Source organism: Ursus americanus, chromosome 6, assembly GCF_024610735.1.
Source record: "Ursus americanus isolate L20-20 chromosome 6, mUrsAme1.1.p, whole genome shotgun sequence".
Lineage (NCBI taxonomy): Eukaryota > Metazoa > Chordata > Mammalia > Carnivora > Ursidae > Ursus > Ursus americanus.
Genome location: NC_142132.1, coordinates 13,806,094 through 13,818,690, shown reverse-complemented (window position 1 = coordinate 13,818,690; position 12,597 = coordinate 13,806,094). Strand labels below are relative to the sequence as shown.

Sequence of the window (12,597 nt, the reverse complement as noted above, 5' to 3'; positions counted from 1 at the left end):
TGGGTGGGCCCGTCTTAGGAAGGTCCCAACCTCTTGCGAGTTTTATCTCCAGAAGTGCTATCACAGCCTCAGAGGAAATATCAGAGGAAATTTCCCTACTGCTTCAGGCAGGGGAAGGGGGAAAGGAGCCATGTTGAAATATGCCCAGAGCCTCTGTTCTTCGTAGCAAGGCCTGCCCTCGGGAGAAATTATTTCACTAGAGCCTCACACACTTGGTGGAAGGTCATAGCCAACTGCAGGCCCCTGTAGCCTTCCTGTCTCACCTAAGGAGGGAAAACCAAAACTGAGAAGCACAGGTAGAAGTCGCAGCCCAGGGGCACAGGCTCACCAAGAGATGGAGACCATATCACAGGACCACTGGAGGCTTCCCCTCCTCCATACCTTACCCTCACGGATGTTTACAGCAGCGTTATTCACAACTGCCAAAACTTGGAAGTAACCATCATGTTCATCAACAGGTGAATGGATAAACGAAATGTGATACATCCATATAATTGAGTATTATTCAGTGATATGAAGAAATAAATGTGCTATCAAGCCACAAAAAGACATGGGGGACCCGTACATGCACATTGCTAAGTGAAAGAAGTCAATATAAAAAGACTACGGAGTGATTCCAACTCTATGACATCGTGAGAAAAGCAAAACCAGAGAGCCAGTAAAAAGATCAGTGATGCTGCCAGGAGTTCAGATGTAAGGAGGAAGCGATGAACAAGTAAAGCAGAGGGAATATTTGGAGCAGTGAAATTATTCTGTATGGTAATGTAATGGTGGGTACGTGTCATACAATTGTCGAAACCCATAGAATGTATATAACACAAAGAATGAACCCAAATGTAAAGTATGGCCTTTAATAATAATGTGTCAGTATGGTCCATCAATTCTAAGAAATGTACCATACTAACTCAAAATGATAATAACAGAGAAAACAGGGAGTGGGGGAAGGTGAGGGGCTATGTAGAAATTCTCTGGACTTTCTGTTCAGTTTTTCTGTAAACCTAAAACTGCTCCCCAAAAGTCTTATTTAAAACAAATAAACACACACACACACACACACACACACACACACACACACACGTAACAGAATCATAGTCTGATCTGTGCCACAGAGGATTTGAGATAGAATCATGTAACTAAAAGGATCCAAATATATTACTGCTCAGTGTACCATACAAAATATTTCAGAACTCATGTTTAATATTTAATTTTTACCAGCATGGTAGACAGACAACAACAAAAGCCATGTTCCTTCTATGTTTTAAAGCAAAGCCTGGTTGTGTAAGAGAATAAAATGTACAGCTCGACAAAGTTTAAAATATACCCACTTTTTGGATCCACTTTTGAGAATTTTTCCTACAGCTGCACTTACAGATAAACGTGTACAAGGATGTAAGCCACATCTTTATTTTAACAAACTTTAATTTTATAAACTTTAGATTTATAGCAAAATTGCAAAGATAATATGGACAGTTCCCATAAGCTGTACACCCAGTTTCTCCTACCATTAACATCTTATATTAGTATGGTTCATTTATTACAGTCGATGGACCAGTACTGACACAGTATTATGAACTAAGATCCACACTTTATTCAAATTTCCTTAGTTTTTCCCTAATGTTCCGTTTTCCTTCCAAGATTCCATTCAGGTACCACGTTACATTTAGTTGTCAGGTCTCCTTAGACACCCCCTGGCTGTGACAGTTTCTCACTAAATAGGCATACACATATCTATAAGTATTTCTATATGTAATCATCTGTATCTAGATAAAGCAAAAGATGGATTCATACTGATGTCTCCACTCGCCCAAAGCATTATTTTTAATAGCAAAGACACAGAAACACAGAGGTGTCCATCCAGAGCACATTAACTACATTGGAGGAAATCTGTAGAGTGGAACACTATCCTATCAACTTTTTTGAAGATTTTATTTATTTATTTGCAAGACAGAGAGGAGGAGAGTGAGCATGAGCAGGGGGAGGGGCAGAGGAACAAGCAGACTCCTGCTAAGCGGGATATGGGGCTCCATCTCAGGACCTGAGATCATGACCTTAACCCAAGACAGATACTTAACTGACTGAGCCACCCAGGCGCCCGTAACCAGTCAATTTTTAAAGATTTAATTCTACATGTACTGATACAAATTCTATAATATATATTCAGTGATAACTACATATGTACACACAAGTGCACAATTTCTGAAAGGAAACAACAAAAAGTCAACAGTATAACTCTGAGCAATGTAAAGGGGGTTAGAGCATGCAGTATCAGTGGGTTGACACTGCCTCAAAGAGAAATACAATCTCAGGGATTAAAATTGTTTGCAACCTCCAAAGGATCACAGTACATAAAAAGATACACAGTATATCAGTGTTATTAAAATTTCATGCGGAAGCCTGCTTCTCCCTCTCCCTCTGCCACTCCCCCGGCTTGTGCTTGCTCTCTGTCAAATAAATTTTTAAAAATCTTTTAAAAAAATTTCATGGGAAGTAGGAACAATTAGGGGGAAAAAATGTCTAAAAGGACTCCCTAAGACAGTATAATGAAATAAAGATTAAGAAACAATGAAATAGAGGAAACAGTTCATTGTACTTTTCACTTCCTATGCCTATTTGTTTTCCTATGAACATACATTTATTCTTAAATTTAATTTTTAAAAAAGTGATATTTATCTGGCCAATGGAAGTGTCAAATGAATCAGGAAATTCTGACTATAAGATGTAGTTCGTCAGCCCATGCTGAGGGTCCATCTCATGGAGGGTTGCCCAGTTGGTGTCCCTTGGGCAGGAGCTCACAAACTTCAGGAGGAAATTGCATTTTTAATCACTATGTTGGTTTACAACAAACACCAAGTGTACCACAGAGCCTAAAATACTTACTATCTGGCCATTTACAGAAAAAGTCTACTGACCTCTCGTCTACAGTATATTCGCTTAAGAACTTTTTTTGGCGTATTCATACCGTGGAATACTATTCAGCAATGCAAATAAATGAACTACAGCCACACACACCACTGCTGATAAATCTCACACACAATGAGTGAAAGAAGACAGAAGCAAACACGGCATCCCATATGATTCTATTTACATAACTTTCAGGAACTGGCAAAACTTAACCTTCGGTGACACAAAGATCATTGAGGAAAGGCAGGTGATCATGACCAGAGGGGTCGTGAAGGGGTTTCTGGAGATGCTCTGATGTAAGAGTTGTTAGAAACACTGTTTCCAACAATTCCTTGAGATGTTCATTCATAGTTCATGCACCTTTCTCAACCTACATTGCACTTTGTTGTAAAAGCAAAACATTTCAAATATCAATTTTACAAAAAAATACCCAGCCGAAGAAAAATAAATTTACCAGGCTTCTTTTCATAAATAATAGGTGAGAAAGTGCATGCGTACCCCAGTTATTCAGAGATTGATGGCCCCCAAACCACACTTGGAAAAACAATGATGTAAAGCCAAGTTTGCGCTTGACACCATGGCAACCATTTAATCCCAAACTGCTTTCTACTGACTGACTTTGTATGTACCCAAGACCGACAATGCTTCAGCTTTTCCTGACTGATACAGTCGCGGTGGCAGGCCATCGTTCGTCTTTTTTTTTTTTTTTAAGATTTATTTATTTATTTATTTGACAGAGAGAGAGAGACAGCCAGCGAGAGAGGGAACACAAGCAGGGGGAGTGAGAGAGGAAGAAGCAGGCTCCCAGTGGAGAAGCCTGATGTGGGGCTCGATCCCAGAACGCAGGGATTATGCCCTGAGACGAAGGCAGACGCTTAACCACTGAGCCACCCAGGCGCCCCTGTTCGGCCCTTTTTGTCAAAATAATGCTCTAGCTACTTTCTGGCCTAGCAGTCAAGAGGCCAGGGGGACCTCTTTAATTACTACCTCTGCTCTAAGAATAAGCCTGCCTAAATTTCCATCCGAACCTTAAGCACTGGCTCTGTAGTCTTGGGGGAAAATGATAACTAACTCTAAAGATAAGAGGAGGCTGCCTTGCTTCAGAACCCACTGCCTTACCGTAGGATAGGATTTTCAGTGCGGCTGCTGTAGCTTTGGTCTTACATAATAGTCTCCTCAGTGTTGGGTGGCAATCGCGGCCCTCAAAACTTCCTCACCACGTTTCAAATGACACGGCATTACTACGCTGACCAGTTTAGTGGACAGCTGTTGTTTGTGTCTGCCCAGCCTGCATCCCCCCTCTTCTGGTAGTGGCACGCCATGCTTTTTTTGGACAACTACTCCAATCCACGGGTCTTGCAGGGGCTGCCCACCAAGGTGCCCGGCCCTGCCTGTTCCAAAGGACTTAAACCCATGACCCAAACTAGGCCACCTAGACACTCTTCCCGGAATTTACTGCCTACCACCATCTCTAAACTAGGAATTCCTCACCAGCAGGGACAAGGTTTTATTCATCGCTCTATGTCTGATGCCTAGCACAGTGCCTGGCTATGAATATTCAATGCATGTGCAATGAATACATTACAAAGAAAATCATGTACCTTAAACAAATGCTGAGCTAAGTCGATCATTTCCCAGCAGCATTCTGGAGGGGGAGCAAATTGTATGATGTTTTGTAAGGGAAATGTCCACTTCAGTAGCTAGGAAATATGCATCGGAAATAGTACCCCAAGTTGCCATTTGTCAGTGCATTAAAGATGTCAATCAGTCCAATAAAATAAAGCTCCAAAAAGGACAAAAAGAGAATTACCTCATTACCTCAACATCTGCTTGAACATAAGCAATCACACACTGGCTAATTTTTTTAAAGGGACATAATATAACTTTCTAGAAAGACATAATATAGCTAATTATACCATTCACGAGAAGGGAACATACAATGTTTTGAAGTAATTCAGAAGTGGGTGTGATTTAGAAGACATAGAGCTTCGGGAATGGTAAGTATAAATTAGAGACTGTTCATATTATGACAGACTCCGTCATTACATTTCACAACTTTTGTCAAAAGCGACCTTATTCACCACACCACCGAAGGCTTCACATTAGGGAAGGCTGCTGTCAGCTCTGCCATTCAGAGTAGATAGGAATCTTCTTTCTGAACACCCTCCTGGGGAATGGGTTCCAACTTTTGACTTAAAATTCACTAAGGAAGAAACGAGATGAGGAAAACCTACGTGGCCAATAAACACATAGAAAGATTTCAAACCTCACTGAGAACCAGGTAATACAATTTTTCTAAAGGTAGTATTTTTGTTCATTGGATTGGCAAAAATTAAGAAATTTGTCAGACTGCCAAAATTAGTAAAGACTGCTGTTGGTCAATGTTGACAAGTGTGGGGGGAAATGGGCACTGCTGGGGGGAACGTGACCTGGTACAGCCATTGGGGGGGCACTTTGGTGATGCCTGGCAAAACTTTATGTCTACTTGCCCTCTGATCCAACAATTCCCTTTTTAAGAATCTATCCTAAAACGTGTAATTGTACACATTCGTGTGACTATTTATGACTGTCTACTAGACAATAAACTTCAGGGGAGCAAAGACTGTCTGGTTCACTATCTCCACCCCCAGTGCTTACCACATGGGGCTCATACATGGTAGATATCCGGTTAAGTATTCATTAAAGGAATAAATGAATATGTTTAGTCAGTGTTGCAAGAGGAAAAACAGTGTTCAGCAATACTGGTTCTTGTCCACATTTAACAGGAGTGGTGGAATTATTCATAATGCTAACAGGTAGTAAAGAAAAAATAGTCTATTTTCAAAAATAAATCATACACACCATCAGCTTACAAAATTAATTATCATATTGGCAAGAGCCCAAACACCTAGTTGCCTATCTTTCCACCTCAAATCGCTAGCTTCTGGGTTAGTTTCATGGGTCAAACAGCAACCAAATGCTCTTGAAATAAGTCAATTGTTATCACGGTCTATGATCCAATGACAAATAAATGCCCTGGTTTTGAGATGGGCTGAAAAAAATCCCAACACTTGTATAATGAGACTCAATACTAAAAAGGTGCACCTTTTAAGAAACACAAATTTCAAAGTCTGACTGTTTTATTGCCTTCGATATGCCCGTAATCGAGGAAATACAACCTCCAAAAATACCAATACCATGGCTTTGTTTTCCAATGTAATACAAGAAGGAACCAAAAGCTTAAGAATTCTTTTTTCTCAGTTCCCAAACTCAACAGAGACAAAGAATGTGTCCCAAAATCAAATATAAACAACTTGTGGATTATCTGCATTGTTAATCTACTCTTGACATCATTATATTCAGAATAAAGAGAAGTGAAGTTTTTAATTGTATCATGATTTGAAAACTGACTATCCATCAAAAGCTCTGGTATCCACTGACAGGTATCACCAATGATGAAAGCTCCAACTGTCTAGGATGCGAAGTAAGAATCTTCATGTTATTGGGAAAAGAGTGCTATTAGAAATAAAATACTGACAGAATCCAGCCCCTCACTAAACCACTGGAGAAATGCCAGATAAGGACAGTTTGCCCACCCACTAGATTCACTGATGTTTGTACCTTAATGACTTTATGACCTAACGCTAGTCTAGGATGGGAGTTGAAGAGTACGGGAAGGCAGAAGCCATTAACATTTATCCAACACTTTCTAAATACCGCTAATAAATGTGCTCTGTCTACGTCAGTGAGGTCATGACTTCCCCCACGATAACAGCACTGGTAAACAATCATGCTGAGATTTGTTTCCAGGAGTGTCAACTCCAGAGAAGTCCACACACTGGTGCAGATGGTATGTTTGTGGTGTCCAGGAGCAACAGGTCATAGTACCCGACAGGACCTAATAAAATCATCTGGTGTAACCCATGTCTTCCGTCAGGTAAGGCATGCTAACCACAAGACCCATGGAAGGGAAGAGACTCTTCAAAGTTCACAGAGTTGGTAAGCTGGGTCAACATAAGTGAAAGGGCGAGAGAACAGCAAGATTAGCCACAGAGCAGGACCTCTTCCACTCCGTGGCCATGTTACCACGTGACTCAGAAAGGCATGTCCCTACACATGTTTACTTCCTAAATCTGTGCAGTTCCTCTCTCTCTTGACCCATATTCTCAGGCCACCCTGGGCCAGGGTAATAACAGTAATTTTAAATGGAAAGAGTGTCGAACTCACACTTGATCGCTAACTTGGCTTTGTTGAGAAGTGCAGTAAGAGATGACAATGATTGATTAGAACAGTTCAGGAGCAGGTAAACCAGTTACTCGGCAGCGTGGAAATGCAAAGACACGGCCTGGCTCTCCTGCAGGCCAGAGCCAGATCTTCCTTCAGGAAGCCCAACACCGGCAGGGTGTGGGCTCACTAACTAACACACTTAAAAATGGTAAGTGGTAAAACACATCATGGCCTGGAAGCGTGGCTGGGGAAGGAAAGAGGAACTAGACCGAAGCCGACTGAAAAGCAGGGAAGGCTGAGAAGCTGCGCGGCAGGCCTCCCCGCGCCACGGTACAAGGGTGGGGTCCCGGCTGGGGGAGCAGGGCCAGCGGAGCTGCCGGAACCGCCCGCTCCCGACGCATCTGGCCCCACCCGCTTCTCCCATCTGTGAGGGGGTGCCCTGGGTCCTCGGCCGCCCCCAAATCCCGATCCCTTCCCCCAACCCGGATGACCAGCTCAAGCAACCTGCGGGGAGCGCTTCCCGCACTGCCCCACGCCCCCCGCACCCGCACTTTACCCGCAGCCCTGGCTCTCCGAGGCCCGCGGGGCGCGGAGGACGCTCCCGCCTGGGGGAAGGGGCTGCGGGGTGAGCGCGGCGACCGCGACAGCCACCACCACCCCCCACCCCCCGCTCGCCGCAGCCCAAACCCAGCGCCCGAGAGGCGTCCCCGCCCACGGGCCGCGGCGGCCCGCACCTGGCGGCCGCGCGCCCGCCTACCTTGCTCTTTCAGACTGGTGATGAGCTGCAGCTGCTTCTCCTCGTCCGAGCTGTTCATTTTGGCAGGTGGGGCCGGGAATAAAGGAAAGGAGGGAGAGGCGAGGGGTGCAGCGGGGGGAGGGGGAGGAAAAGCAAGATGCCGGTGGCGTGTGGCGGCACTACCCGGAAGTTGGGTCTGCTCCCGCTCCTCCTCCTCCTGGCGCCGAGCGCGCGAGTGAGATCATCCCCACGCACCTACTCGGCCGCCGCCGCGGCTGCACCTGCGGGCGGCGCGGCGGCCGGGGGCGGGCCGGGCGGGCAGCCTGGGGCAGGAGGTGGGGCGGCGGGAGGAGCCGCGGCGGCCCGGGGCCGCAGCCGGTGCCCCGCCTGCAGCGGCTCCTGCGCCTCGCCTTCCCCCGCCGAGGCCGGCGCCGCGGGGTACGCAAGGCGGCCCGGGGCGTGGGACCCGCGGGTGTACGCCCCGGCTAGCTCCTGCACCCCACCCCACCCCCTGGACACCCCGACACGCGATCGTGGGGCGGATGCCGGCCTCGGGGCTGCGGCGTCCCTGGCGACCGCACTTGGTGCGCTACCGCGGCCCGCCCCTCCCAAGCCACCAAGGGAGAGCGGGGCGTGGTGGGCAGTAAACACCGAGGCTTTAACCCAGTTCTCACTCAGTGGACCCCGGGGGGGAGCGGTGTGGGAAATCAGGTGCCCGCAGGGGCAAGCTCAGTGTACACGTTTTACACTTTGGAAAGCAGGCAGGGACTGAAACAGGCCGGCCGGGTAAGTTAACGCCTCCTGAGCAGAGGAGGGCGTGGTAGTCAGTTGACAGTGCCCGGGGCCCTGGCGGCGCGGGCTTTGGAAGGTGGGCAGAACGTGGGCCCTGCAGCACGTGGATCGCCGGGCCTCGCGGAGCGTCTGCTCTGCGGTGTCAGGACCTTGACCTTGGGAAGGCTGCCACCGCAGGCCGAATGCCCGAGGCCACACAGCTGCCTGGCAGCAGAGCTGGCAGAATGAAAGCCCACCATTTATCCCACTTCACTGCCCACTGTGCTGTTTAAACCCGGCTCTGGGTGAGACCCTGACTAGAAGAGGGGTGGCAGGCCTGTCAGATTTCAAAATGGCTCTCCCCAAGCCCCAGTTGCTGGGTAGTCTTTGGTCAAGTCTCCTGACCCCTTCGAACTTCATCTAAAGAATGGGAGTAATACCATACCTACTCTCCAGGAAGATACGGAGCACCAAATCTAGAATTTGACATACTACAGGTGTTCTTTTTCTTTTTTAAAATTAAGGTGACAGGTCAGGAAAAAGGGGTTGTGGATGCTAATTTTAGGCTAAAACAGGCACAGTTCTTTTACACTGATCATTAAGCATCCAAAATAAATCCAAAATGAATTAGACTCACTGCACATCTTGGTTTTTCTCACTAACAAGCCCCTACTGTGGTTACAACACCAGCACAGTGCTTCTGCTCAGTAGTCACTTGCAAATGTCCAACTCCATTTGACATAGTGGGTCTCTGTGAACGGTGGCGGAGGGCACTGGAATACAGGTAAATGCTGTAACTGGTATCTGTCTGATACTCCTACTAAATTCAAAATCAAAACAAACTTTGAAAAAATAATAGCTCTGCTTTCTTCTAAAACGGTGATATAACATTTTAGGATGGGTAATTTAGTGGCAGGATGATCTGAAAAGGCAACACAGTATTTTTAAATGAGTGAATTAGAATTTTGAGAATTCAAAACTAATTTTGATATGGGGTCTTATTATCCAGTCCTTTCCCTCGTTTTTCATGAACTAGTTTAAGATGGAGATCAACTGTCATGGAGATCCACAGGAGATTAACCAAAAGGCCTTTGCCCTGAGATTACCTGTGGTTATGTGTTAATCCTCAGAGTTGAAAGAAGTGCCAGGAAACGTGAGACAATTCAGATTCAACTATGAAAAAATATGAATGATATGTGCTGCTGCCAGGGATTTTGTATAAAGAAAAATCATTTCTTTCCAGAAAAAAAATCAAAGAGATTTGGGCAACAAATCACGGCCACCTGGCTTTCTTGTAAGGCAGCCAGGAAACCTGTCAAGCCTGACCAGTCACCGCCACAGCCAAGCAGTGCCCAAAGGCCTCCTCCAAAACTAACTGATCAGAAATATTTTCTCAGGGGCGCCTGGGTGGCACAGTCGTTAAGCATCTGCCTTCAGCTCAGGGCGTGATCCCGGAAATCTGGGATCGAGCCCCACATCAGGCTTCTCTGCTAGGAGCCTGCTTCTTTTCTTCCTCTCCCACTCCCCCAACTTGTGTTCCCACTCTCGCTGGCTGGCTCTCTCTCTGTGTTAAATAAATAAATAAATAAATAAATAAATAAATAAATAAATAAATAAATAAAATTTTTTTTAAAAAATTAATAAAAAAAAGAAATATTTTCTCATACTCAACCAAGTATCAGCACAGTGCCTATTAAATATCTGAGTCTGTTCACCAAGTTCCATTATTTTAACAGCTGATTTAATCGTCTACTCCAATTATACAGTAATTAGGTATCGCTTTTGGAATTTAAGAATTGAGTTAATTAATTATCAAATCTATAATCAAATTGAGTGCTTTGGTCCCACGCTGAATCTGAAACCCCTTGAAATCAATCCTGTTTACCTTCCTTGAACTTAAAATAGCCTCCTGAAATACAATATGGTATTATCTTCAGGGCATGGAATGAATTATTAGGATGGCTATTAGAGTCAATTATTGGGATTCAGATCTCCCATTACACTATGGTTTATTTATATGATATGAATATTGATGGAAAGGATAGAAGTGATATAATTAGTTTTTGTTCTGTTTAATAATGCACATAGGGATTTCTGTTGCAGGCATCCCAATGGAATTATTAACCTCCATATAACATATAATTAATAAAGGTATTTTTAAAATGTGTATCTATATATCTACAGATATATATAGATATATTATGGACAGAGAAAGGGAGAGGACAGACTTTTAAAACATGAATTGGAAGGATATGTACCAAACTCAGGATAATGGCCCAAGCAGTGAAGGGTGGAGTGGGAGAGAGCAGTGGTCAAAAGGATTTTCTCTTTAATGCTTATTTTCATTTTCAGGAAATTAAAGTAAATTCACATTATTTATATAATCTTTTGAAGTATATAGACAAATAAGATCAAAATAGAACATGAAAAAAGGTTCATTTTCTTTGATCTACTAACTCTATTTTAGGGTATTATCTTCAAAGTCTTTATATGTAAAGCTATTTGTTATATTAATTATGATATAAAACTGATAACATTGAATATTTAATGATAAAAAGAAATAAAGTATCTCTACATGCTACAACATGGATAAACATTGAAAACATTATGCTAAGTGAAAAAAGCCAGTAAGAAAACACCAGATACTATATGATTCCATTTATACACAATGTCCAGAAGAGGCAAAAACCATAGAGAGAGAAAGCTGAACAGTGATTATTGAAGACTGGGCGGCACTGGGGAAAATGGGAAGTGGCTGCTTAAAAGGTATGGAGTTTCTTGTTGGGGTGATGACATTTTACTAAAATTAATTGTGATGTTTGCACAACTCTATGAATATATTAAAAACCGTTAGAATTATATACTTCAAGCGTACACTTCACATGGGAGAATTTTATGATATGTGAATTACATCTCAAAAGCTGTTATAAAAACGGATTTTCAGAGGAAAAAATGTTTTATTTCAATACGCAACTTACATATAACTCTACTAGTTTCTTATACAAGTATTTTTCATTTTTCACATCTCACTATATATACTAGTTTGTTCCAAGTTTTACTAAACATTATTTCATGTATACTTTATCTTGTACCAACATAATGTACATATTTATTCAATGCCATTCCATTATGTCAATGAACAATTAACCATTCTCAGATTCTTAGATATTTGAGGTGTTACTAATTTTTGTCTCTTTATAAATAGTGCAGCAGGAACACAAAGGCTATGCCAAGGCATATCATAGTCAAACTATTAAAAAGTAAACATGACACTCAAATCCCAAAAGCAGCCAAAGAAAAGTAAATATTACATTCAGGAGAACAACAATAAGAGTGATGACAGTCTTCTTATTATTTAATGTTATAATCATTAAAGGATTACAATAATATGCAACACTCGACAATGTAAAATTCACAATATCCATCATCTAAAAATTACAGTAAGCAAAGAAGTGAGAAAATATGATCCATAACAAGAAGCCAGTGAACAGAAACAGTCTCGTGTCTCATAGATGAGAGAGATGATGAAATTAGCAGACAAGGACCTTATAAGCAATATTACAATCTTATAAATATGTTTAAGATATATCAAAGGTATAAAGGGAAACATAAACAGGATGAGGAGGAAACCAAGAATTATAAAAAAAATATTCTAACTACAAGAGATTAATATCAGAAAGGAAAAAAATCCCTATGCACATCAGGTAGGATTTACTGCAAATTAGATAATACAGAAGATCAATGATCTTGAGACAGAACAATAGTAACAATCCAAAATAAAACATGCAGAACAAATTAAACAAACAGCACAGGTCTGAAATATAACATTAGGCAGTTGAGCACACACAAAACTGATGACCCACAGGGAGATGAAAGAACAGTATATAAAAAATGTGGGTTTTGTTTCCTTTTAAAGATTCTATTTATTTATTTGAGAGAGAAAGGGAGAGAGACAGAGAGAGAAAGGGCACGAGTGGGGGGAG

The 12,597-nt window shown here is 42.9% G+C and overlaps 1 protein-coding gene across 2 annotated transcripts in view; it reads right to left on the bottom strand.

The window, feature by feature from the left end:
• Positions 1-8,124, bottom strand: part of SHTN1 (shootin 1) — a 95,999-nt gene extending 87,875 nt beyond the window's left edge. For both annotated transcript variants that reach the window (XM_045803233.2, XM_087862664.1), the window contains exon 1: positions 7,865-8,124. In XM_045803233.2, the coding sequence (XP_045659189.1) occupies positions 7,865-7,922 (58 nt within the window). In that variant the 5' untranslated portion in view covers positions 7,923-8,124. The remainder of the gene's footprint in view (positions 1-7,864) is intronic.
• Positions 8,125-12,597: the final 4,473 nt, after the last annotated feature.